Source organism: Poeciliopsis prolifica, unplaced genomic scaffold, assembly GCF_027474105.1.
Source record: "Poeciliopsis prolifica strain line A6 unplaced genomic scaffold, Auburn_PproV2 SCAFFOLD065, whole genome shotgun sequence".
Classification (NCBI taxonomy): domain Eukaryota; kingdom Metazoa; phylum Chordata; class Actinopteri; order Cyprinodontiformes; family Poeciliidae; genus Poeciliopsis; species Poeciliopsis prolifica.
In genome coordinates this window covers 1,451,637-1,478,474 of record NW_026562440.1, presented here as the reverse complement: position 1 = coordinate 1,478,474, position 26,838 = coordinate 1,451,637, and the positions used below count along the sequence as shown (strand labels likewise).

General features: G+C 38.2%; 2 protein-coding genes across 3 annotated transcripts; one reads left to right on the top strand and one right to left on the bottom strand.

Annotated features, from left to right (window-relative positions):
• Window positions 1-6: 6 nt before the first annotated feature.
• Window positions 7-8,888, top strand: chrna2b (cholinergic receptor, nicotinic, alpha 2b (neuronal)). The gene is made up of 6 exons (XM_055019991.1): window positions 7-467; window positions 4,305-4,456; window positions 4,982-5,026; window positions 5,118-5,227; window positions 5,928-7,092; window positions 7,853-8,888. The coding sequence occupies exons 1-6, from the start codon at window positions 401-403 to the stop codon at window positions 7,976-7,978; spliced, it is 1,665 nt and encodes a 554-aa protein (XP_054875966.1). The 5' UTR covers window positions 7-400; the 3' UTR covers window positions 7,979-8,888.
• Window positions 8,888-24,847, bottom strand: ptk2bb (protein tyrosine kinase 2 beta, b). Of its 2 annotated transcripts, XM_055019990.1 has the most exons (31): window positions 24,729-24,847; window positions 19,788-20,023; window positions 19,362-19,540; window positions 19,169-19,256; window positions 18,715-18,794; window positions 18,458-18,520; window positions 17,547-17,601; window positions 17,292-17,432; window positions 17,133-17,207; window positions 16,172-16,273; window positions 15,916-16,033; window positions 15,779-15,821; window positions 15,653-15,684; window positions 15,494-15,538; window positions 15,304-15,401; window positions 15,145-15,226; window positions 14,957-15,057; window positions 14,721-14,836; window positions 12,797-12,897; window positions 12,588-12,677; window positions 12,246-12,450; window positions 11,596-11,704; window positions 11,436-11,495; window positions 11,235-11,357; window positions 10,996-11,148; window positions 10,720-10,755; window positions 10,183-10,207; window positions 10,067-10,101; window positions 9,830-9,964; window positions 9,613-9,693; window positions 8,888-9,472 (listed from the first exon to the last, which is right to left on the bottom strand). In XM_055019990.1, exons 2-31 carry the CDS (start codon window positions 19,983-19,985, stop codon window positions 9,254-9,256), a joined length of 2,988 nt encoding a protein of 995 aa, XP_054875965.1. In that variant the 5' UTR covers window positions 19,986-20,023; window positions 24,729-24,847; the 3' UTR covers window positions 8,888-9,253. The 2 variants fall into 2 exon arrangements, with proteins under 2 accessions (XP_054875965.1, XP_054875964.1); XM_055019989.1 differs by having other exon boundaries at window positions 10,720-11,148.
• Window positions 24,848-26,838: the final 1,991 nt, after the last annotated feature.

The following is a 26,838-nucleotide window of genomic DNA, read 5'->3' as shown; positions in this document are numbered from 1 at the left end:
CTCTCCAGATTAAAATCATTCGAAATTGCAAAAGAATAACAGCGTGGCAACGTGCGTAAAAAGGCGCAGCGGTTTGGATTTGGTACCTGCGCAAGCCTGGACAACATTTTTCTATACTTAAGTTATTAAAATAGCAGATTTAAACCACAACAGAAGCACGTTTCAGTGGTGATCGAAGAGACATTTACCAATGCTGAACGGCGGTACCGTAGTTGGTCGGAGCACTTTTCCACTCTCTCCTCTCCCTCTGATGTAGTGGCAGTTGTGCAGTTTTTCTGATACGCCTCCCAGCTGCGAAGATGACACATGCTCCTCTCACGGAGGAGACTCTGACGGCTCGTCCCTGCTGCGCTTTCCTCTCTGATCAAGTTGGACTTATTTTTTTCTCACGGAGCGCAAAATGATTCACAACCACCTGTTCCTGAAAGGGACGATCGTCATCTGGACGCTACTTCTGGGTCAGACAGGTAAGCGGTTTTTTTTTTGTTTGTTTGTTTTGTTTTGTTTTGTTTCCTGTACTGTAACGACTGAGCAGGAATTTAATACACAGTCCAGCTGAAAAACATATTTAGGAATCAAAACCTGTGAATTGCAATAATAACCACCTATATTTTTTTTTCCCAATAAAAGCCCTTCAATTGTTCTGACGTCCATCTCTAGACTCTGTGAAAAAAAAAAAATTAATAACTACGTTTTTTTTTAAAATCGTTTTCCTTAATTATCCCAATTGTTTCTGAATCCAAATTGAATTAGCCAGCATGGAATTATTTTCTTGTAAGGATAAAGAGTAGTTGCTACAAACCAGGCATATCCTGGTAACACTTCCCTCCCCTGAAAAGGTTGTACTAAGTTTCATGATTTTAGAAGTTTATCATAATTGTTTCTGACCTAGCTGCCTCACATACATTTTTAAAATTGCAACTGTTTGTTAACATCTCCAGAAGCCATAAAGTCCTTAGTGCAGATTTTTAGTTAATTAAAACAATTGCTGGTATCTTTTATTTGTTCCTTATGTTTTACTTGATTAATTCTTCTGTATTTTTTAATTTACCAAGCACCCAATTTATTCTCTTAATCCTGTTTTATACCATCCACCGGATACAAACTGGCATTTTTCTACCATAGAATTACTTGTGTTGTGGCCTTTCTAAAGTCATTTAACATGCATACATCTTGCAATGTTTGCAAATTAAAAACACACGTTTTATATGCAAACAATGCTAATCTACAACTGATCACTTTCAGATATTTACAAAAGGATCAAATGATAGGTAAGATATGGAGCTGAATTTAAACAAGCTCTTTTCTCCCTGCCATAATTAGATCAAAATATTTTTTATAAGAGGTGGATTGGATATACATAACCATTGAGAGAAATATATTACATGAAAACATTATGCTTTTTTCAGATATTTATAGAAACTTTCTCTACAAAAAGAGATTGACAGAAAAGAAAAAAAGAGTGCTCTGTTTTGCACCAATTTAAACCTTGAATCAGTCGTTCACTCAAATGCACAAACAAGTCATTTGCAGACTTGCTTAACAGATACCTGAAAAAAACATGTAAAGTCTGCACCTTTCTGCCCCATATTTTCTTTTTTACTTCTGCAGTAAAAAAAAAAAAAGTAGATACACAATCTAGCGATGGTTCATTTGCCACCAAGCCAAAGATCAGCTCTTTGACTTGACGCCTTGCAGTTTTCTTGTCCAGAAAATGTTCCACGTTGTTCCCCTACAAACTCTTCACTAAAAGCACTTGACAGCCCAATTTCACCAAGAGTGCCTCTGGCCAAGGAAGCTGCTGACTCGATCCTCCAAACGGGTCAGTGTTTTATAGACCTGGCCAAGGGGCCTGGCTGGCCTCCAGTCTTCTAAGCCCAGTTTGCTGGATTTTGAAGGTGTCATCTCATTTCAAGACTCCACTGCCAGGAGGTTCTTTGATGTATGGTACCCAGGAGCCGTTTTGTTTAGCATCTCACCAGGGCCGTCAAAAGATCTCAGCTGCAACCTTGTTGGTCAGGTCAGAGCAAACAAATGATGGCGGGAAATGACCCCAGGTATTCACTTTAAAACCCATCATATGGCAAAGATAATGTCTGAAAAAATAATGCTGAAAATAACATTTTACAATGTGAAACACTTACTGCGAAACAGCATTGTGATGTTTAAAGCCCATCCAAGGTATCAGCTTTAGCAGTAAATCTCTGCATCAGATTTACACGTAGCCACAGGACTTTACATCATTGACCCTGCAGAGGGTAGACCTACAATAACTGTTTGCAAAAATGTCCTTAATGGAACCAAAAACTCAGCCAAGTAGCTGCAGCGTGTGCTACTTGTTGATCCATAATGGTGACACATTCCACTGAGTTGGAAAGTCCTCTGCACTATGATAGCACAAACATAGCAGGACCTTGTCAATGTCACCATAACAGATCATATGTGGATGTGCCTGATTTTAGTAAGATTCTAAAAAAAGATTTTGAAAGAAAGATAAGAAAGAAAAGCACTTCTTTCTATCTTGAAAATTCAAATATCTAACGTAACAAAATACTATCCAACATTTTTCTTTATGCCAAATCTTAACTGAATCAAACACACAAAGAAAGAAAGGCACATAAAACACACACCACCATTTTGGGAAGTGAAATATAATGAGTTATGGTGCATGACCCATTGCAAAATGTCACACTGTCAGTTTAAGGCTTTTGTTTTAGAGCTAATAAAAATAAATGAGCAATTTAACAGTCTTCAGTTGGTAGCTTTTGACATTTTTTGCAAATTAAGGGCTGCTGTTAGTCCATCTAAAGTAATCAACTAGAACAAAACTAAAAGTATAGTACCAGGTCTTAGCCACACTAATAGTCATTGCAATAGTCCCAGAATTTCATATTTTAATCCCTTTCATTATAGTGCACATGAGATACATCAAAGCCCTTTTCTGAAATCTGCTTTTCTTATGCACAAGTTGTGACACGAAAAACACACAGTTAAAAAGAAATTATTTATTATCCAACAGTGATTAAAAGGAAGAGATCCAGGTCCAGTGCACTGCACAGCATCCATACCTCAAGACAAGACAGGGGTGGACTCATACTCGTTATTTGTTTACAGGACATCCAGAAAAGTAGAAGAACTAACAGGGAACAACAAGAACTAGAATACATGGTCACTGTTACTGTGAGGACAAAAAGGGTGATGAAAAGCAGGCAGTGATGAATGGACATGGATGAACAGAGCGTCTGGCAGGAAGGTGATGATGACAGACTTGACTATTGGGAGAGTTAATGAGTGGCGCGAGAATCAGGAGTGACTAATCGGGGGAATGTGGTGCAGTTGGAGAAAAAGCAGACCAGGGAAATCAAGACAGAGGGACTAATAAACCCAGAGTGTACACAGATGAAGCTGGAAAAGGTCATAAAATGAACTATTAACACAAAGGTTAAGGTCTAACATTAAAATAATAGCCTTAAAAATAAACACAAAAGCCTTTCTTTCACAAAGGTTAAAAGTGGCCAAAGTTTCTGCAGTCACAAAGTTTCCACTTTTGCACAGTGTGGATTCAGCTTTCAGGTCAGTATCAGAACTCTCAAACATTTAATTACGCACAAGCATGTACACAATTAATGTCCATTGATCAGAGTCACAATTATTCAAATGTTTAACCAAATGTGTCAGAGAGCCATAGGCAGAGGCATGGAGTGGATGTTTGATGAAAACAGGGAAGGAAACCAAACCTTACAAACAGCCAGGCGAACACAAAAAGTACACATAATAGAATGTAACCAAGAATGAAGAGGATTAAACAGGAGGAACCAGCTAGGAGTGTGAGCAGAAGAAGGGCTTCAGTGCTGTGAGGGTGAATGTTGGAACAAAAGACCCGTGTTGATGAGAAAATGGGTTACAGCTGTTTTCCTTGGCTCTCTTGATGCTGATAGTCTGTAATGTTCTCTAGCAATGTCTTAACGGCTTCCCAAGACATCTGAGTTTAAACTGAGGTTAAATCTCACACAGGTAGACTTTTGTGATGAAACACCTCCATGTTTCCAGCTGCCGCTCTTTCTATCACCAGTCACAATACGATGCCAGCCAGATAGATAACTGAAGGCAACAATGACAAAAGCATTTAATATGTTCGTATTAGTTTCAAATCATTAAATAAAGAGTTTAAGCGATCATATTTACTTATAAACACTTGATAGCATGAAATCAGAGATCAAACATAATCATCTAAATGAAATCTATGTGTTTGTAAAATTCTAATAATGAGTAATCTGGACAAATAAACATCTTACTTTCCACAGTTCTTGGTCATGTCAAGACCCATTCACATGCCGAAGATGAACTCTTCAAGACGCTCTTCTCTGGTTACAACAAGTGGTCAAGACCTGTCCCAAACATCTCTGATGTGGTTATAGTCAAGTTTGGACTGTCCATAGCCCAGCTCATTGATGTGGTGAGTTATCTTGATTGTAAAAGGATTCAAGCAAAATTGTTGATTTAATGCAAAATATTTTTGTCTGGAAATGCTGGATCAATAGTCAATATTTCTGAATCTAGCAAAGGAGTTGAAGAATCTTGGTGTCATTTTCATCCGTGATTATAGGATGTGGTGACGTATCCTCTGTGTGTTTTCAGTAATGACTGTGCTACTTGGTCATTTGATGATAAAAAACTGGTCTAAAGGCGAAACTGGTATCAGAAAACTGGTTGTAAAACTGTTTAGAACAGTTTAACATGAACAAATCTAACATAAACACCAAATGGAAGAATGAATGTGAAAGAAATCCATGCCAAAAATGCTGCATGTGTACCAAAAAGAGGATGTTCTTTCTTCTGGCCCTGACAATTTGTTCCATCACTTATAGTCATAATTAGATTTGAACAATTAGATTTGAAAAATGTGACTTTACACATACTGTACATCTTTTAATGCTTTCAGTGTGTTTGTTCTTTGTTCCTTCCTGTTTCTCCCATTTAGGATGAGAAAAACCAAATGATGACAACTAATGTGTGGTTAAAGCAGGTTAGAAAACTTGTTTCTATAGTCACATTTTTCAAAGAATTGTTTCTACCTTAAATGAGGGATAAAAACTCAAGGATCTAATTGATCCCAGGAGTGGAATGACTACAAACTTCGCTGGAGACCGTCTGACTATGACAACGTAACGTCCATCAGAGTCCCATCGGAGCTTATATGGGTCCCAGATATAGTTCTCTATAACAAGTGAGTTAATAGTTTTTTTTATTTATTGTTAATATTTTTTTATTTCTGTGATAGCTTTGATCAAATATTGTTGTTTACAAATAACATCTATGTTAATAATGTATATTGTCAAAAAGTAAAGAGTGTGGAGATCATTCAAGTGGCTATACAAACTGCTTGCTTTAAAAATGTAAATAATATTTTATTGCATTTTGAATGACTCAATGACAAATTTATAGGTTTCTGATATGTGTATAGTGCCATCTAGTGGTATACTAAATGGATTACTGTTTACATGTTTACCTGTATTTGATGAACTTCTTTTCTAGCATGTTGGTGAAGCTTATTCTTTTTAAAAGGAAAGTGGCCTTTATGAATGCACAATCTCCATGTGAAATCAGATGTAAAATCCAGCTTTCAGACTCAAGTCCCAGCACCTAAAGTCACCTCTCTCAGATTAAAATCAAGCAGGTTGATGATGGAGTTCTGCTCCGCTGAGTCTGTTTAATCACAGTCTGTCAGTGAAATTAAACTGATGAAATGATAGCGGCTCTTCAGCAGAAGCTATTTTAATGATTAACGTAATGAATAGGGTTTAAGATGAGTTACAATTTTTCCCCATGTGATTTTTGTATGTGCTGCAGCCCTTTTGCCTAAACTTTGCTTTCCCTCTAAGCCACAACAATGCTGAGTTTGCTTTGCAATTTCTTTTCTATTCCAGTGCTGATGGCGAGTTTGCTGTGACCCACATGACCAAAGCTCACCTGTTCCACAATGGTAAAGTGCGCTGGGTCCCGCCTGCCATCTACAAAAGCTCCTGCAGCATCGACGTCACCTTCTTCCCCTTCGATCAGCAGAACTGTAAAATGAAATTTGGCTCCTGGACCTATGACAAAGCCAAGATCGACCTGGAGCGAATAGAAAACACTGTGGATCTCAACAACTACTGGGAGAGCGGGGAATGGGCCATCATCAACGCTGTGGGAACATACAACACCAAGAAATATGACTGTTGCCATGAGATCTACCCAGACATCACCTACTTTTTCATCATCCGAAGGCTTCCTTTATTTTACACAATCAACCTCATCATTCCCTGCTTGTTGATCTCATGCCTGACCGTCTTAGTTTTCTACCTGCCCTCAGATTGCGGTGAGAAGATCACTCTTTGTATCTCAGTCCTTTTGTCCCTCACTGTGTTCCTCCTGCTCATAACGGAGATCATACCCTCCACGTCTCTTGTCATTCCTCTCATCGGCGAGTATCTCCTCTTCACTATGATCTTCGTCACCCTGTCCATCGTCATCACAGTATTTGTGCTAAACGTGCACCATCGCTCACCCAGCACTCACAAGATGCCCCGCTGGGTCCACTCCGTGTTCCTGGACCTGATCCCACGTTGGCTGTTCATGCGCAGGCCGGCGCCTGACGGCCGGCGCCGCAGGCTGCTGCTACTCCAGCAGCAAATAGCAGCAGAGAGGCGGCAAATGCAAATAGGGTATGACTCAAGCCATTGCATCAGCACCTCTTATACCTGGATGAGAGATGGGAGCACTCTGGAAAACCCAGAGAGAAGCTGCTATGAGGACTTGGAGCTGGGAACGCTGACGTCATATTTCTCCTTTCGGCCCCCCTCTCCGAGACCTCCAGGGTTGACTCCTCCACTGCAACAGAAAAAACCCCAGAGCAGCCAAAACTTGCAAGATGGTGCTGCAGGATTGAACAGGCAGCTCTCTGGAGCAAGGTTTAATTCCCCACAGCAGGCACCTAAAGAGGACAGTTCAGCATTAGAGTCACCTTGCATACTTTCACCAAGTGTAATACGGGCATTACAAGGGGTTCACTACATTGCAGACCATCTGAGAGCTGAAGATGCAGATTTCAGTGTGAGTATTACTTATCGTAACAACCGTAATGCTACTATTTTCCTGCTAACGAAAACAAGCAAAAAACATGAAAATCTGATATGATTAACCAGCCAGTGAGAAAGTTAAAAGTAAACTATGACTAGACATGGGGGCTGTCAATGAGAATTTACAGAGTTAAATGTTTGTGGAAGGGCAGATTTGATGCGTTCTTTGCTCTACAATTCAGGGAACTGGGATTAGTTTGGGGGGATTAAATCATCTCAAAGATTACGCTGAGGATTCACAAAAAAATATCAACGAGTATCAACAAATGGATGGAAGTCAGATCCATAATACAGCTAGAAAAATTGTGAATTGAAGAACAGAAGTAACTTCTTGTTTTAGATTTGCTAAGGTAAATTGATATTTATTTATTTTTTTGGCAAAAAGTCACTTCAGAGACATTTATTCTTGGGTTCTTGGGCTAATAGTCTGCTTTTAATGAACCTTAAGTTGTTTAAAAACTCCAGAGGAGAGTCAATATCAGGAGAAAAGGTTCTATGAGATGATTGATACTGACAATTTTCAGTAAATCACTTTGCTGGATGGGAATAGTGAGGAACAGTCTCTAAACTGACAGTGTTGTCCTCCAGAATATATTGCAGTGCTAGTGTCCTAAAGCAGCAAATTAAAAATCTAGTTCATAAACAAAGTAGATGTTTCTCATAAGATTGCTCTCTTAGGTGAGGCGTCTTTTTTATTTGATTAAATTTTCTCTCCTTTATTGTTTTTTCCACAGGTGAAGGAGGATTGGAAGTATGTTGCCATGGTCATTGATCGGATCTTCCTGTGGATGTTCATTATTGTGTGTCTGCTTGGCACAATAGGACTCTTCCTACCACCATGGTTGGCTGGCATGATTTAGGTTTCGTGAGGAAAGGTAAAAAAAATAAAATCTGTAGCTGGACTCTGATTTATTGTTAATGTTTTTTGTTTTAATGGCACAACTTCTGTGGGCTCAGAAGTCACCTATTAAAAAAACAATGACATTGACTTCATATTTATTTTAAAGGACTTCAATAAAACTCCATCGGGATCGACAGCAGAATGCTAAGAAGTGTGTTCAGAAATAAACACGAATGCTTACATTAAATTAGTGGTGAGATTTATTAACTTGATATTGATGTGAAATTATGCAACAGATGTAAGGCTGAACACTTTTGTGTTCAGCCTTACACAGCCAATAGTGTGTCATTGACTTACATACAATGACACCCCAGACACAGAAACAAATTTGTGTTTCTGTGTCCATCACAGAAACACAAATTTCTGTGACGGACCAAAATCTATGACTAAATTTCTATTGGAACCTCAGTCATTCAAATGATCAATGTTGTCAGCATTGTACTTATAAGGTATTGGACCCTGTTGTCATGTTTTCTTTTTAATCATTTAGTTCCTGTCATGTTGTTATTTCTCTAATTTTAGTATTGGCGACATCCTTCCTCTCTGTTTACTTGTTTGTTTGTTTGTTTTGTTTGTAGCCATCATTTCCTTCAGCTCCTCTGTGAGCAACGTGTACACGAGCATGACTGACATTGATAAGAGATTATTCCTTGACCTGACCAGTTGTTTCTGAAGTGTGTGTTTTTTTTTCAGCAGCAGGAGAAGTAGGAGGAGCTTGTTTTTTCCCCCCACAGCTGATCTATATACTTGCTTTTTTAATTTTACTCTTTTGTTCTGTGTCCTCATAAAAAAAAAAAATAAAACACTTGTGATAGCCACAAACCTTTACTTTGTGGCTATCAAGGGTTAAAGAAAGGACACATTCTGTATTTACAAAGATTTTTAATTTCCAACTTAACATAAATGTCTCATCATAGACTTCGATTTCATGATGGACTCATCAGAATGACCCAGCTCAATGTGACAGCAGCCACTGATAAATCAGATCATTACACTTAAGTCTATTTTATGCAATTTTTTAAAATATTATATCAAATAGTGTGGATTTTGATTTTTCTTGACAGAGTTACTTAACACATCACTCATTTACACACTGATGGTTCCCCAAAGAACCAGAGGCTGCTTTTGGCTCATAGATATCAAAACATTTGGACCTCAGCAGAGGCCCAAGTGTTATTTTAAGAAGACAAGAAAAAAGTCAGTTTAAAAAAAATAAAGCAAAAAACAAATCAGTTCACTCTGGTGCAGCTGGTTTGGCTATATTAGCTCTGACTCTAGCTTGGTCCACAGCATCTAACATGTTCTTGCTGTCCATGGCCAGAGTGTGTGCAGCAGCCAGCAGCTGTTTTTTGCACTCCTCCTTTAAAGATGTGATGGAGTTCTGCTGGGCCAGGCGCATTTTGCTGATCAGCTCGGCCATGTCGTTGTTGAGCAACTTCTGGGTACCTTCAATCTGAAAAAGAAGGAATGGATCTGATCAAATAAAAGCTGGCCTCATTTTAATTTGGTGTTTATTTACCGAATCCTGCCTCTGTGCTTTCAAGGTAAGGATATTAGTAGTGTGTTTGAATCCCATGCACAATAAAGCAATACCTCAGTCCTGATCGACTCATGTAAACTCGGCAGCACATCGTCCACACTGCGGATCAGATCTCGTAAGGCCATCCCAACAGACTGTGAGGATAGATCAATAAAGTAAATGAATCAGCTCTGTGACTCAGGAGGTTTTCCTCTGCATTTTAAATTGGCCAATAAAACAACAACGACCTACAAAGCGGAGGTGGAGGGCAGGTAATTTGTCTCAGTGTACCTTGACAATGGAGATATATTGTTCTGGTTGCAGCTCAGTGATGTCATTCTTGAGTTGGACAACAACTTTGACCAAGTCCATAACGTACTGGTATACTTTATCATCAGAACGGTCGATCTCTGCTGTGGGAGCAGCCTAACGTGAAATATTAATTGTTAAAATATTAATTCAAGAAAAGCTTATTAATCTGTTTGAATGACCATAAAAAGCTTAACAAGGGTACAGCTGTCTTCTTACTTGTGCTTTGAGTCGTGGGGGTTTTTCAGGTGGTACTGTGTGGGAAGACAGATTTGTCACAAGACAACAAAAGGAAAACAATTTAATGTAAAACAGTAATTTGTCTTAGTCCTTACCATGCTCACTCTCATCTTCAGTTGGCTACAAAGAGAAAAACAAACATGGAGTTAATCAGATAAGTATAGAAAGTATATGTGAATAACTTAAGCAGTTCCTAATGTGTGCTTTCAACAAGAGGACAAAAAAATCTTATTGAGTTGTTAATTTTGTAATTTTACTGGCAGGATCATATTGACAAAAGATGTCAGAATGTAACATTATCTTTGTTGTACTACTCTAGAGTTTTTTTTTCAGATCCTGTTAAGTTATAATCATCTTTGGATTTTGTGACCTACAAAAAGTGGATGAGTGTAAAGGTTTTCATCCAAAACAAAAAGAGCATGGCACGACTGCAAACTGAGACTTACAGCTGTAATTTTGGAAAAAAGTGATTTATCTTCACAATTATGCACTTTGTGTTCTGGTACGTAACAAAGCTAATATGCTTTCTCACTTAGCTGCATATTTACTTAGAAAGTGTGTGGTAAACAGTTGCTACCTGCTGTCTTCATTTAATCTCACTGGGATTTTATTTTGTACGCATGGACACTTACCTCTGAAATGGAAACGTCATCTTGTCCCATGGGGTCCTGCAAAAGAACAGGCAGGTTCATTTCACATAATAAAGACATGGGGCCTTCCTTTTGCACTGTTATCAGGGGAACATTCAGTTTAACACTAGTGGGGCGTCGAGGTTGAACAAAAGTTTTTATTCTATTTAGAGGTGCTTTGTTCCACTCAGGTTCCAGGGTAACATTGTATTGGTGAGAAGAGGGACACTGGGACACAGAGAGGGGGCTGACTAAAGTTAATGATGCTCTGTTTCCCACCAGGAGTCTCTCCTCCTCCTCCAGCCACTTCTTATCCTCCATCATCTGCTCTTTCTGGAGCCGCAGAGTCTCCTGCCTCTGTTGCCGTTCTCTCTGCCACAGCCGCTGGGCGTCCTCCCTGCTGTTCGGCTCCATTCGCATAAACTCACTCTCCTGATGCAGAGATGATCATTTATTTTAACTCTAAATGGATGGCATTTATTGCATGTTAGAAGTACGCTTTGATATTGTGATCTTACCCCCATACTGCGGCGACGGGGAGACCTAACCGGCAGAGCGAGCGTGTTTCTGGAGTCAATCGGGGACTGGTATTCACATGGGCTGGCCAGGTCTGGTGAGCTGGCACAAAGAGCTTCATTCAGCTGCACAGACACACAAACAAATCAGTCAGACTGTAAAAATCCTGCAAATATTCTGGTTACTTGCATAAACTTACACACCTGAATATGTAGACCGATACTGAGTGTGTTCCCAAATCGGCTTGGCTTCGTCCTTGAGGGCTTCAGTAAAGGGTGAAAAAAGTAAGTGAATGCATTAAACCACTTATTTTTATGTATATATAATATGTTAAAACAAAATAAAATGAACAAGTGTTTATACCTTGGGGGGAGCATCTGCAAAGCTGACCTTTGGTTCCAGAAATTTGGTGGCGCGTGCTCTGTCTCTTTCTCTCTCTACGTCCAGCTCCTTCTCCATCTTCTGGACGTCACTGAAAGACACGTCAGAATTACGACCTTGTGTGTATTTTTGGTCCTCAAGTTTATTTGTACAGCATGTTTGAGAAATGTGGCAATTTGAAGTGGTTTACAGGATGAAAAATTTAAACAACAGACACCAAGTAACCTCTCGTGGGCATTGGAAATGTTTGTATCATGTAGTCGGTCTCTTAAATAGTCACAAGAATTAGCTTTAGTTTTTACTACCGTATGTTACAACACTATGCAGTAAAATAAATATACATTGCCAGTACAATACATTTATCTGATATCTGTCATTTCTTGTCAGAGTTTATAACTTGTTTTTATATTTCCTTTACATGTGAATTTTATGTTTCAATGAATTATTGTTTTGTTTTTTTATCATTGTTTATCAAATAAAAATATTTTAATTGAACAGAAAATTGTTCTGTTTTTCTTAACAGAAAAAAAATATTCTCTTCATTTTTATAAACAATCACAAATCATAGAGAAGGAGATCATGAAAGGATTTCTCTTTGGGCGTCTTGTTAATTAAAAAAAATAAATAAATACCTGATCTTGATTACAAGCTCAGTGAAGCTGGGTCTCTCTCCGGGATCGTAGGACCAGCAGCGAGTCATGAGTGAGTAAAGAGCTGGAGGGCAGTTCTCTGGTTTGGGCAATCTGATGCCCTGCTCCAGCTGGTTGATGACGTCCCTGTTCTCCAGCCAGAAAAACGGCTGCTGCCCTTGGCTCATGATCTCCCACATACACACAGCTACAGAGAAATGCACCCGAGACATCAGACATTTTCACTCTGCAATCCATGAGATACGACTATAAAGAGAAGCGTTGAGCATTATAGATATAAATCAGTGGATTATGAAGGAAATCTGAAAACGCGTCTGAGCTCACCAAACATCCAGACATCGCTAGCTGACGTGAAACGTCTAAAGTTTATGGATTCTGGGGCCATCCACTTGATTGGTAATCGAGTAACAGAAGCTGTGGAGAAATCACCATCAGATCACGCTGAGCCACATTGTGCAAAAGGTCAAAGGTTACACTTTAGATTAACCACCCAGATCTTTTAACAGAAATGTTTGTATCATCGTCTCTGTTACCTTTATAGTATTCTTCATGCTCAATGTATCTCGACAGACCAAAGTCTCCAAGCTTCACACAGTCTGGGCTTGCAACTAACACGTTCCGAACAGCAATATCCCTGAACGCAAATGAAAAACAAAAGATGAAAATGCAACTGGAATAGGTCCTGGCAGGAGGCTCGAGGAGGAATATCATTAAACAAATATTTGGATCAATGAGAAGCTTGTCCTTGAGGAAGAAAAAAAAATTCACCTTCAGATTGACTGGATCAAAACAGGGAGAAAGGAATGTTTAATTTTTTTCAGGCAGGTGAACATTTCTTCTTGTCAGTGTTTTCGCTTCACAGAAGCTTGGAGCCGTGAAAGGCTGCCTGGCCTCTACTGATAACATTAAGCTTTTTTTTCTTCCAGTAGCTTGACTGACTCGATTGTTCTGCCTCACGGTCAGTATTTTAACTTCAAGAAAAATATTTTTGCAATTCTTATTACATTGTCATGGTAATCGTTTCATTAATATTTTAACCGACGTTCTGTAATCCCTGACAAAAGCAACATTATTGTAGTTTGGTACTTATTCTTATTTTTTATGTGTTTGCTAAGTTAGGTTCCATCAGTATCTGGTTTATGATGGATAGACTGATCAGGTCTTGCCTGCAGTAATGTGGGCACTGATTCGATATGTTGTGTTAAACGTTGAGAAAACCAAAAAACCAACGTTCTTCATTTACAGACTCATCTAGGCTCTGATTTTCACATATGAACGTGAGATATGAATAATGATCACTACAACATCCTGGATAGAAGTTGATGAAATATCAGTGGTTATTTGTGGCAACTATTCAAAAATCACATGAGATTTTTTTTTTTTTTTTTTAGACTATTTATTTTTACCAAAGCAGAAAAATAAAGCTCAATATAGAGAGCACAAGTTTATTATTTCATGTTCCATACAAACCCTGCTTTCACCTGCATATTAACTGAAAAAAAAAAACATGACAGTTCATTTTAAAAATCCTTTTTTTCATTATATTTTTGAGTTTGGGCATCAGATAAGATGAAATTACAAAGAAAAGTTTTGATTTCTGATTTATCTATAGTAGCTAATTGTTCTATTTGTGAAGTTAGTTCAAGAACTACAAGGACTCCTCCAACTCTTTCAGGGTTGCAAACCGGAATGATTTTTTAAAATTTTACATGATTATATGCCACAATTCTTACATATAAATATTAAAAACCTTTTTAAAGAAATATGACCATGAGGCTGATCACAGTATCTAAAGTTAAGCCACAGTGCCATCTAGCTTTTCTCTTGTGTAGCTTTGTGAGGTTTTATGCTGTAGTTTATTGACTTTCTTATCTTTTTACCTTAATTGAGGTTTTTGACATTCTGAGGAACTGTCATGCAAAACTGACACATACTGACACAAAAAGTTTAAATATATGGTAACACTTTATTTGGCGGGTTGTGAATAAGACTGTCATGACACAGCCATAAACATGACTGTCATAATGCCTGACATGAACATGAGTAAGTCTTCATGAATGAATTAAACTTTAGCTTTTATAACATAAAGCTGCATAATTTTTTAATGTGTAATCAGTAATACTTTTCTAACAATTTTATGACATATAATGGTTTCTTGATTAATGTCAAGTTTTCATAACAGACATTTTGAATAATGCCAACTTTGTATTAAAAGTGTGATAATTTACCGAATGACACTTTATGACAACAGTCATAAGTATTCATGAAGACTTACTCATATTCATGACATTTGTGATGAACATGACAAATGTTCATAACAAACATTTGTTTATGACAGTGTCATGACAGTCTTATTCACAACCCGTTAAATTAAGTTTTACCAAATATACTAACTGCATGCAGAAAGACACACTTTTTGACCTTGTATTTATGTTAATCTTTCAATCCTTTTCTCACCTGTGCACCATGTTGCACCCCCCGAGATAGACGAGGGCTTTGCAGATCTGCAGGCTGAACAGTACCAGGGTTGTGTTTGTCAGTTTGTTTTGGTTCTGAGTCAGGTATCTACCAAGCTGTAAAAATGTAGATAATTTAATCACTCAGGTACCTTTTCCCTATATAGCATCAGGCAAAACTGAGCAGAATCAAACTACATGAACAGTTTAAGAATAAAGCAGTGACTGGGGACAAACCTCTCCGTACTGGTAAAGCTCCATAACGATCCACACAGGATTCTCCTCTATGATGCCAATCAGCTTGACGATGTGAGGATGATCCAGGTTCTTCATAATAACTGCCAAGCAAAGTTCGTACATATTAAATGTTGCTCTCATCCGCATTGCTTCTTCTATTGTTTTACAGCCAAGGCAGGCCCTCGTACCTGCTTCACTCATGAATTTCTCCATCACCTCAGGTGAGCAATCCTTGCAGGTCTTGACTGCCACATTAACTCTTTCACCGTTCTGTCCAACAAAACAACAAACACATCATATTTTTTTTGTTTTCCAGATGTATCTGTACAGTCTAAATAGTAACTTACAGCTCTTTTGTACACGCCATCATAGACTTCTCCAAAGAAGCCTTCGCCAAGGATTCGCCCCAGAATGATGTCATTTCTATCAATCCCATATTTCACAGCTACAGACCAACATAGGATAGTTTTAATGATCGAAACGAGTTTCAGTTGCTATTATTTTAAACAAAAATAAGTGTAACAGCTTCAGACAAACCTGATTTTGGCCTCTCATCAAGAATCTCACAGTAAATATCAGAACCTGAGAATCCAAATGGAGAGACACTTTGAATCAACAAAGACATTATGTATTTATTTCTAAACGAATTACACCAAAGAAATACATGCTTGAGCAAATCTGAAGTTTCTGGCTCACCCATGCTGTGTCTAGCTGAGTTGATGTCAGTGCTTTTTGAAAAAAACCAACAAAACAAGATTAGTCAGAATTTTTATCCAGGGCTTCTTCTAAGTGTCAAGTGAGTGATCAAGTAAAACATCTTACCCTGTAGGGATGTCGGGTAGGGACACCCGTGAAGGCTTGGCATCTAGATTGAAAAGGTTTTAAGAGCATTTGTTTACAATTTGTAGAGAATTTCTAATACTGCTCTCCATTAAGAGGCAATTGTAAAATAAGCGCACCTTTGTTTGGCCGGTAAATGACACTGTCGTCTGTGTCATTTTCCAGGCGGCAGTATCCATCGATGAGATCCATCATGTTTTCTGCTGTAGGAACCGAAGCCACACTGATAGACAGGTTCTGTTAAAGAAGATAACACACAAATATAAACAAGATCCTTTGATTTTCTTTTTATTTATTTATTTTGCCCCACTGGTTGTATTTACATTAAGCACTAATTTAAGGAAGTTTTAGAAACAGCTTTTTTGCTGCACTTACTTGTTTGGCACCTTCGACGCTGATGTTGAGGAGAGCCTTATCATTGGTCTGTGGCAAGCATTGGATTTTCTTTATCTGTTTGAAGTCAGTAAGGAACAAAGCCTGTGGCAGAAAAGGACAGGTAAGTTCAATTATGATGACAATTCTTTGATACGAGACTATAAACAACAGATACTTCTCCTCATGACATGCGCAGTAAGTATTTCTATTTAATTAGTGTGAATGGGCAACTTTGGGGTTATATTTTTGTATTTTTTATTTTCTATCTGTCAAAAAAAAGCACAAAAATATGGCCATATTTTAATGCACTGCTTATTAGTTTACACAAAACAAGACAATTAAAAAAATGGCCAAAAGTGACATACTGAAATAGTAAATAATGCTTGCTGAAACATCTTCCACTGATATTTAATAAAAAAAAATGTCAAAGTTACTTCACTTGAAATTGACAAAGGAACACCTAGATGCTGCACAGAGCACTAGGTAATACTGCATTTTTTATTTGTGAACTAATATAATGAATTAATAGCCTTTTAATCTGTGTGAACTGAACTTTTAGCCACTTGTGAAGAGTGAAGCTGCACATTGCTGTTTCTCCCTCCTTTTATCCGTTGCTTTCACCCGTAAGGCAAAAGTGACACATTTTGTTTAAACACTCTTCCTTTATTTAATTAAAATCTAGAGCTGGTGTTATGTTGATTTAGTTACTGTTTCACAGATGCAAAAAACAAACAACATAGTTGCTAGAATAAAAATCTTCTTGGTTACCAGTGGAACAGAAGACACTAAAATCTGTTAAGCACCAAAAGAAATTAGGAATATTAACTGTTGGGTCTCTGATGCAGCAACTAAACAACCAAATAGAACATCACAATGCTGAAAATGGCCTGTAAATTAGAAAAACAATCTATATTTATGGTATAAAACAAGCTGGGAAATGTAAAAACAGCTTTTCTCTTACTGCTGAATCCTTCTGAGAACGTTGGCGAATGCCCCTTCCTCCAATGACCAGCTCTACAGACAAACTCCAACCTTGCTGGTGATGAACACAAAGGTTTGTGATGAAAACATTAACCAAGTGTGTCATAGGTGCTATGAGAAGTTATTTACAGCAACTCACCACAAGTTCACATGGAAAGACCTCCTCATCAAAGTTGGTAAATGTCTTGAGGGTCTCAAAAAACTTGATCATGCAGTCATCCTCCTTTAGGGTTGCATACTGTTGAAATGTTTGCTGGATCATCTTCCGTAGCTGCTTAGGCTGGACCACAATCACAAACAGACATCAAAAGTATAACTTTCCAGAAAAATGCAAGATAATCTTCTCGGATGGTGGTGGCAAATACAAAAACAAGTGTTTGTGGTAGAGATTTACCTTCATGCTGTTTATCAGTTGCTGAGGGAAAAAGAGGTCCAGGCCAACTTCTTTTCTAAAGGATACATAGACATATACCCTGAATGTAAAACATGAACTAAATACCTGGCTTAGCTAAAACAGTGTTAACAAGATGTTTTTCTAAATATGTCGAGGATGTACACGGCCTAGCAAAAGTATGATAAAACTTTTTCACTTTCTGTCACATTACCGCCACATACTTTAATCTGTATTGGAGCAACTTTATACAGGAGACAAAGTAGGGCGTGATCACAAAGTAAAAGAAACTTTTAAATGGTTTTTAACTTGTTTTAAAATCTAGAAATCTAAAGTGTTTGGAATGAATGAAAACTATGAAAATTACAGTATTCCTTTCTAAAAAGTTCATGATGTCAATTTGTTAAGTGAAAAACTGAGAAGCTTAAGGAATACAAATACTTTTGCAAGGCACCAAAGCTCTTTGACTTCCTTTTTAAATCCTTTTTGACTTTTTAGATGTTTCTGCTCATGTTTCTGTATTATAAGTGAAGCAAGATCATCCTGTCTCTTAGAGTTTGTCTTCCATTCCTTCTAGTTATTTTTCATTTTTAAAACAATTGTAAAAATATATGCAACCCTTATTTGTTGCCCTTTTTTCTTTGTGTTTCATTCCATTCTGTTGATTAGAGCAGTTTGTGTATAGGTTGTTCATGTTTTACAGTCTCCTCTGTTGTTGCTGTTGGCAGCTTTTTGCTTGCCATATTTTGTCTTGGTAGAAAAAGAAACTGTTATGCATCTGACTCACCTAACAAAGAACACTATTTTATAACATTCACACAGATTTTAACAACCTGAAACTTTGCTTTTGACACTTTCAGTGCCATTTCTTAAAAAAATGCTTCAGAAGAGACACAACAGAGGAAAAAACTCACTCCAGCAGCTCAAAGTTAGATTTCTTTTCGAGACCTTTTGCATTCATGTCTTTGTAGAATCTCCTGCAAACACAGAGTTACATGTTAGTATCTGCTGGACACAAATAGGCAAATCCCTGTTATTTCAACAGTAGCTTTGTTATGCAATACATGTACAACATAAAGGTAAACAAATCATCTGGAGTTAAATCCATAAGTAATGCAACCAGAATTCAAATAACTCATTGACTTGTGAGCTGAGGAATGCAGTGACTCACCTGATCTCCAAACAGCCGAGCTGCAGGGCCATCCCATCGCTGACCTTGCTGGCATGACACTGCATGTAGTCACTACGCACCTGTAATGAAACATTACCAGCTGTCACTCAGAAAAATGAAATTGTGAGTAGCAGTTAAATATAAATCGATTTTTGCCATGTATAATTATTTTTTAAGGTTTGTTGGTTCTAGTGGCCTTGGTTTGAAGGTAGTTCGACAGCAAACAGGGTAATTATGCAGCAAATGTCGCCAGGCTGGGAATCGAACCTGTGACTACTGCTGCAAGGACTAAGGCCTCCTGTGCCACCAGAGCATTCCCTTCACCAAGCATTAATAGTTACTAAAAACCTTATTTATAACAGCCTTTGCTTCCTTTTACCATTGTCAGACATAGTTCTATGATTTTACTTTTGACTGCAGCATCAAAGGTAGAGAGAGAGGAGGAGGTCAGTACCTGCTGATAAAAATAAAGAAACGTGGATCTGTCATTTTTAAACTTCTCCAGGAAATTGACTGGAATGTATCTGATCCTAAGGTCATATCTGCGAACAAGAGGAGACATTTTAACTAGTCATGCTTTATTTCTGAATCTCATATCACGGAAAATATTTTTTTGCGACACTGAGGCCTGAAAAACCTATCTGGACCTCCACTCGGCCTCCACGTGATGACTCTCGTAGCGTTGTTCAACCTCACCCACAGTCAGATCTGGGTGGAGCCAGTGAAGTTCTTCAGACTTTAAGTGCTTCAGCATAAGACCGTAACATTTTGACAGTTCAACGTTGGGTCCCAATCGGCCGCTGATCAGGATGGAGCGAATGATAGCCTGAGCGAGAATTAAAAACAATTGTCAATTTTTTCCTTTTTTTAATCCTTTGAATCATGTATAATTTTATGTAGAGCAGAAAATTCTGACGTGTCATTGACAAAAAATAAAAAACTAATATTAATGTTTTACGGCTTTTGCAGGATCCCTGATTTCAAATCTTTGCCACTTTGTATCAAAAACAATTACAGAAGCATCTTCAACTCCACCTTCTGGCACTTCTATGTCTGCAAAATGACGCTCTCACCTGAATTTTCCAGGAGCTGTCACACTTCACCAGCTTGAAGTTCTTTCCTAGGTTGTTGTTGGTGCAGAAGCACACTTTAAGGATTTTTACTGGCCCTCCCTCCCCAGTAATCTCGTTGTCAGGGCTGGGGTCTCTGCTGCTTTGTCTTGGACTGGCTCCTTTCCAGGCCAGGGTGTCACCAGACATCACCTCGTACATCGTCAGGGCCGGGTTGGCGTTGTCACGCCCGCATCATTCTTTCAACCAAATAAAGAAAAAAGAAAGCATTTGACTTAAGGAAAACTGAACACATTCAACCAAAATCGTTAGGTTTTAAAGATTGCCATTAATAAGAAATAATAAAACAAACTTCCAATGACAGTACCACCAAAGGACACTGTGTTCTCTGACTCAGTTTGTTATGCAAATACAGTCATGTTTTATATCTTTCACATTATATTCACCCTGTGATCTCGTGCCGTGTGGGTGCAATGATTCATAACTTTTGTTTCGAAGATCTAAAGATTGCATTCTTCCCATATTTGTGATGTCAAGTGTGGACCTGCAAAATTTGTCAAGTGAAACAGCAATCAAGGGATTCAGCAAGGAAGTCAAGTTTTCATTTGCAACTAATCTTTCACTACTGTTGGAATTACAAAATGGAAGTGGCCGCCTTATCTCAAAATAACATCATAAACAATACAATAAACCACCAGCTGCAGTGATGCTACCTTTTTCTCTAGTGTTAATGACTGGGGTTCAGTGGGAAGGGCAGTTTACAGGCAAAATTAAGGTTATAGGAATGATTCTATGATCCTCCAGCTACATTCACATGTGCTACTGAGCAAGGCACTTAATGACTAGCTAAACTCCAAATCAACAATTTTTCCAGATATACCGTAAAATTAAAGCTGCATAAACAGTTTATTTTTTCCATATTTGTAGCTCAAACTCCATCCATGGTTTCTTATCATCTACAAATCTTACAAGTGTGCACAGAAATGTGAGGACAGCACATTTCTGAGAGGAATGCTCAAGATATAATGATAGTAAGTGATTCATAAAGATGAAAAAAAAAACAAAGTCCCTGCACTATTTGCAAGTGAAGGCCTAGCCACAAAAATTTCAATTCAATTTAAGGATGGAAACTAATTTCAGCACATCAATAACAACATTAAAGATGTTTTGGACAAATATCTAAATTATTCTTCTTTAGCTTTCGTGAGTATACCAACATTCTCTACGTCATTATAGCATATTACGCCTGGTTTAAAACACATTTCACTACATGGAATAAATTTAAGTTTTCCTTAATGTTATTTATTCCTAGCGTAGAATCACAATAAGCCTTCTGTAATTAATTGTTTAACAGCCTTTACGGATTTCTGAATATCTATTCCCAGGTACACATCACCCTCTGACCACCTGGTTTAAAACAAACATGACTCGGGTCAGTGATTGTAAAAATGATCATAAATCTTTATCACACTGCGACACAAACACATATTGAAACTGTCACCTTGAATTGCACTTCTCAGTCTAAAAGCACACTTTCAGTGAATGCAAAAGAAAATACACTTACTTTAAGAGTCTCTCTGTCTGAAAACTTCCTGCGACTCTTTGAGTCAGCACATTGAGGAACAATCTTGCAAAGACATGTAAGCTCACCATGAAATTTCTGCCAATACCTGCCTTGCAACCCGGCTGGTGAGGAAAGAGCCTTTTAAACGTCATAACTGAGAAGCTCCATGCTGTTAGGCCGCTGTGAGCTGCCCGAGTTGTGTTAGTTTCTCTCAGGGCTCTTCCACCACTGTTAGGTTGTGTTTTGTTAGCCTGGGGCCACAAATTCCCCTGTAGGCGTGTTTGTGTGTGCGAGTGAGTGCAACGCGGAAGGCAGAAGAGGGAGACAAGCTGAGAGGATGAGAGAAAAGAATGTTGCACCATCATCTGGGTATGAATAGCCCAACAGGGGGGTTTCGGCAACTGGTTTCACGGGGGTGGGAAGGTTTATCTGTCCTGCAGATTGATACATGAAGAAGGTGGGATATATAAACATGGTCTTGACAAAAAAAAAATTGTAAACATTCAGATCCACTGTTTGTAGCATTGCCAAAACTGTTCTGCCAAAATATTTTGCAGAACAGAATATTTTTCACCAAGAAAAAGAAAGAAATTGTTTACACAGAGCAGAGCAGAAAATGTGGATGCAAGAATGGAAAAGTGTAGTTTATTATGTCAATATCTGGCTCTTTTGCAAAAGTACATATGGTGCACAGTTGATGGGCTTTTTGTCCCTCCTGCCTTGCAACTGGGGATGTTCTGTTACGTGGGGTCTTTCTGCATGTGTAGGTTCTCTCCAGTCACACTCACTTCTTCCCACAATCCAAAAACATGATTTCACATTATTCTAAAATTCTCCTTAGTGTGAATGGTTGGTGTCTTCCCTCCACAGCTACTTACTCTCCCAAACTACCAAGCATCTGCAATGTGCAGCTTTTAGTAAGTTATGCTACAACAACACCTTCCTATGTATTTGACACAGTATTATATGTGATTCGATGTCAATTTCAGACATGTCAAATAAATTCTATAAGGCGATTTTTGCAACTTAGAGTCATCACTTATATTTCACACCCACAGGTGAAATTGATATAAAATGAATCTAAATGATATGCACTTAATTTTTTCAAGTTGAGAGCCACGTAACATGCTTTTTGTGTTTTATGACAGCTTATGCGGAAAGATGAGAAACATTTTTGAGAAATCAGCACATCTGTTTATTTCTTCAACTAAAAGGTCTGCTGTGTCAGAATGCCATGTTTGGTTTTCAATTCTGGTTTTTGTTTTAGGAGGTCAAGCAAAGTAACTTGGTTTTTGTGGAAATAAAGTTTCTTTTTGTCTCACTCTATTACCTTTCTTCTTTGGTTAACACATATTTCCTCAAGTAACTTCTTAACCAGAATTTATTTGAAAATATGATTCATTTGTTACACATAATCATTTGTGAATTCAGACATTCCTTGGAAGCAAGGTCTCTGCTTTGTTCTTTTAAATTGATTTAGTTAACTGTTGTAAGAGAGTTGGGCTCACAAAAAGTAACTATTAAATCTATATCTGGAAAGTACAATTTTTCTGTTAATTTTGATACACAAAAATACCCCAGTAAATCGAAAAAACTGACAAGACTACTGTTAATGTTAATTAAAAACGCATTTGAAGTTTTTTCAAAATTTCTTCATTTCCCCAAAGATGTGGAAAAACTGGCCTACTTTAGAGTTAGCACATGCTGCCTTTATTTATTATTCTCTAGCTGATACTTGTTATGGTGACAAATGTTTACCAGGAAGGCTTTTTTTTTTTCTTACGAGACAAAAGTAGTGTGAAGTAACTCTTTCAACATCTCTCTACTACAGAGGCGTCAGAAGGTCAATGAGTGGGGATGTTCATCAACCAGACATTTTGTATAGATAATACTTGTACTCTGTGTCCTTGTTGTGAACAGCCATGTTTTACTGAAATATGCAGTATCTTCATGAGGGAACAGTGACAGAAGAGAGTGAAATTCCTCAGCAGCCGACAGAGAAGGAGGAACATTAAACAAGAGATGAGGAAAGAGGAAGCTCATGTATACAGTGTGGAGAGCAGCATGTGATGGACCAGCTTCTTGCAACACGCACAACCAGTCTGTAGCTCGGCCTGCAGCTTCTAGGTTATGTGAGACACTAGTGGTTGATATCTTAGTGCTGCTTTAAACTTTTATCACTGCTCTGCCTGCAGTTTGGGGAATAAGAGCAAAAGGCATTAAATACAAATACGTACCACATTTTATTAGGTCTCTGAGTATACAACAAAGGTTTGAAAGCCACAAACTTTTTGTCTTCCCTTTCAAGTCCTCTTTTTGATTACATTAAAACACATTAAAGTTTCAGGTTACAAAAAAAAGTGATAACGTTTTTTTAAAATATTTGAACTGAAGGGGATTTTCAGCCTAGGAAAACAAAAATTCTAACATGACCATTTCTGAGAAATAACACGTTTCTTAGTGCATATCAACATTATAAGTCTTTTTTTGTTTGTTTGTTTCAGAAACTGCAAAGTGAAGATGATTCTCAATATTTTTTCAAATTCCTAACTAGATCAGCATAAAAATACCATATGTTTAACAGAGTAGAGCCTCTCTAGGAAAGCTCTAGTTCTCCGTATAGTGTCCTTATTCCCAGGTACAGCTCAGTGTTGGAAAGAAAAACACAAAAATAATCTGTCAAGACATGCACCTGGGGCTGTGCAAGCCTCTGTTCCACCCTAACAGAGAATCATATGGCACTTCTTGGTACTTACAGTGCTGTTCTCTGTATGTCAGACCTTCTTATCACTTTTTAGGATTTCTTTCTTTGGTGCTTCCGGAAATACTTCAGAAATAACCAACGTTAAAACACATGTCAGGATCTTCATCTTTCCTTTCTAGGTTAAATTCCTAACTGTTATTCTGGAGGCGCATATCCAAACCCAGGCAACTCATTTCGCCATGCCTTTGCTCTGAACAGATAGCAGGGGGTCCACATATCGCAACATTATGACCCCGGGGCCTGGAATGCGCCTGGCTGCCTCCTCACCTGCACAGACACGCTTTGCTCATGAACATAGTTCTTCTACTGTGGTTATAAAAAGCGCCTCGAGTTTCACATCATGAGCACCAACACTAACGTGTGTTAGTACTAATGCACAACAGAAGCTGCGAGATATACGCAGTTTGCTTCTCTTTTTTTTAATGCAGAAAGTCAACATTAAAAAAAAAAGTCAGACAGAATCGGAACACAAAACCAAAATATTTCGAGTTTCGTTCCTTTTTTTTTTTTTTTTTTTTTTGACGTCCATAAACTTTGCCCTTTTTGTAAACAACTTTAAGGTTGAGATTCTTTTCGTGGGTGAAAAGCAGAGGCACGGACTAATTTCTACTCTTACCTGATTCCACTGAGCTTCTCCCAGGACAACAGCTTGATAAAAGGAGAGGGGGGAAAAGTATATAAATCCCTCCAGCAGCGATCAAGTCGACCAGAATGTCAGAAAGTGGAGCAGAAGGTGTCAGGTGGCCACTCCCTCACCTCCACAAATAAGGTGGCTTCACTTCCTTATTTCAGGAATGTCGGCTTCCCAGATGAACACAGCGGAACCTGGCTTCATTTGTACCGCAAAAGCAGCCAAATCCAAGTTTTTCATCTTAGCCTTTCTTATTTTCATTTCTAATAAGTAGGAAACACTTTGTGACGTAACCGTAATCGACGCGACATATGTTTTACAAAATTCAATACAGGTGTTAATTTAGAGGACTTATTAACAAAAAATAAAATGAAGATTAAAAATAAAGTCCTGACTGTTTAATTGAATTGTGTTTTTATCCTTGTGCATTGGTTCTTACCGCTTTCCGTCGTTTATTTTTTAAGCCCTGAGTTGCGATTACACATCTTGCCCAGCAGGTGGTGCTGCGTGATTAAGAATTGTTCCAGTTTTTGTTTCATTCAGTGACGATGTTGAAAATGTGACACAATAAATGACAATAAATGATAACTCACGATGTTAGAAAAATTAATATATATATATGTACATATAAATTAGAAAATCATGAGACAACTTCTTCTATTCATGTTGTGTCGGAGAACAGTAGTTCAAAAGGTTGATGATGAGGAGATGATGAGTCTCTGACAACACCCAGTCCGTCCAGTGACTGTCAAGCAGGTTTCTTCACAGAGGGTAGAGACACCCCAACATCCCTTTCAGCTCCAAACAAGAGAGCTGAAATAGGATTTATTACATTTTTTTGCAGTGTCAGACTACTTAATTTTCTGTTTTATGTCAACTAGGATTACCCAAATTATATCTATTTCCTTTCTCATATCCATAAGCCTAAATACATCTCGATGGTGTTCAGTACAGCCAAGTTGTACGATGCGAATCCATAGTATAACTTGGGTTAAATGATTTTCTTGTCCAGTCACAAGCTTCTAACAACAGTAAACAACAGTAAATGTTTTTCCGGTCCTGCTGATAGAACCGATGCAACTGAGTGAATCGGGTTTTTGGGACCATCTTGATTCCAAACAACTCCTCACCTCTGACCATGATTATTTTAAGGGGCTGAGATCAGGGCTTTGTGCTCCCAAACATTGAATTTGTTATCCTTTGTCATCATTTCCAAACTGTAATGTGATCTCTATGTTTCTTTTTTTGTAATAAAGGCTTCTTTGTGAGAGGCATTTCAGTCCATATTCTTGGACTGTATGACTGTGGATATGACAACTTCTCACCAGCTTCATCATCTTCACAAGGTTTTTAGCTTTTCTTGCCCTGCTGAACATGTTGAACTCTGGGACAAACATCTTCTTTCTACACAAACTGAGGTCCACGTTTCACAATTCTCACAGAGTAAAAATAAAACATTAAGTCAAAGTATTTCAGTTCTGCTTCTTGTTGCCTAAATGCTTTTCATTCTAAAAAGCCATTCCAGAAGGAGTAGTAGCAGTGACTCATATTATTTGCTCATTTACATGCTGCCATAACATATATGATACTTTTGTACTCCTCCCTTGGGGATCTGAGGTACGCAGGGGAAAAGTAACGCCACATGCCAAAAAGCCATCTGTGCAGCCTGAGTGTATGTTTCTGAATGCTGGCACAGCTTCATGCATGAAGGCGACACCCACCGAGGCATAAATGAGGCAGGAGAAAGAGGAGGAGGAGGAGGAGAATGTGACGATGACAGCTTAGGGGGGATTCGGGGTAGGAGAGTTCCTAAAAAGTCGCTGTTAATGATCACATAGAGCCTATTAAATAGCCAAACTATTGTAACCGCCAAAGTGCCCACGCCTGCTACTGTGTGAACGAGTTTGAGTCAGAGATTAATAAGCACCTGTTGGAAGATTCCTGACCTTGATGCTGCTCTAATCTGATGGGCAACGGAGGGTGTGGTTCGGACTTGTTCTGCCCCAGACTTGAACTCTTCTTACAGCTGTCACTGTTGGACACACAGTTATTTCAAAAGCCCTCTGGCTCAAAATAGAAAGCAGTGGATGCTGCA

Coding starts and splice junctions, on each gene's coding strand:
- chrna2b (XM_055019991.1), top strand. CDS start 401: ATGATTCACAACCACCTGTTCCTGAAAGGGACGATCGTCATCTGGACG. Junction 4,457..4,981: donor TAGCCCAGCTCATTGATGTG/GTGAGTTATCTT, acceptor TCTCCCATTTAG/GATGAGAAAAACCAAATGAT. Junction 7,093..7,852: donor CTGAAGATGCAGATTTCAGT/GTGAGTATTACT, acceptor TTTTTTCCACAG/GTGAAGGAGGATTGGAAGTA.
- ptk2bb (XM_055019989.1), bottom strand. CDS start 19,985: ATGTACGAGGTGATGTCTGGTGACACCCTGGCCTGGAAAGGAGCCAGT. Junction 18,795..19,168: donor TTCTTTATTTTTATCAGCAG/GTACTGACCTCC, acceptor GTTTCATTACAG/GTGCGTAGTGACTACATGCA. Junction 14,837..14,956: donor AGCTTTACCAGTACGGAGAG/GTTTGTCCCCAG, acceptor ACATTTTTACAG/CTTGGTAGATACCTGACTCA.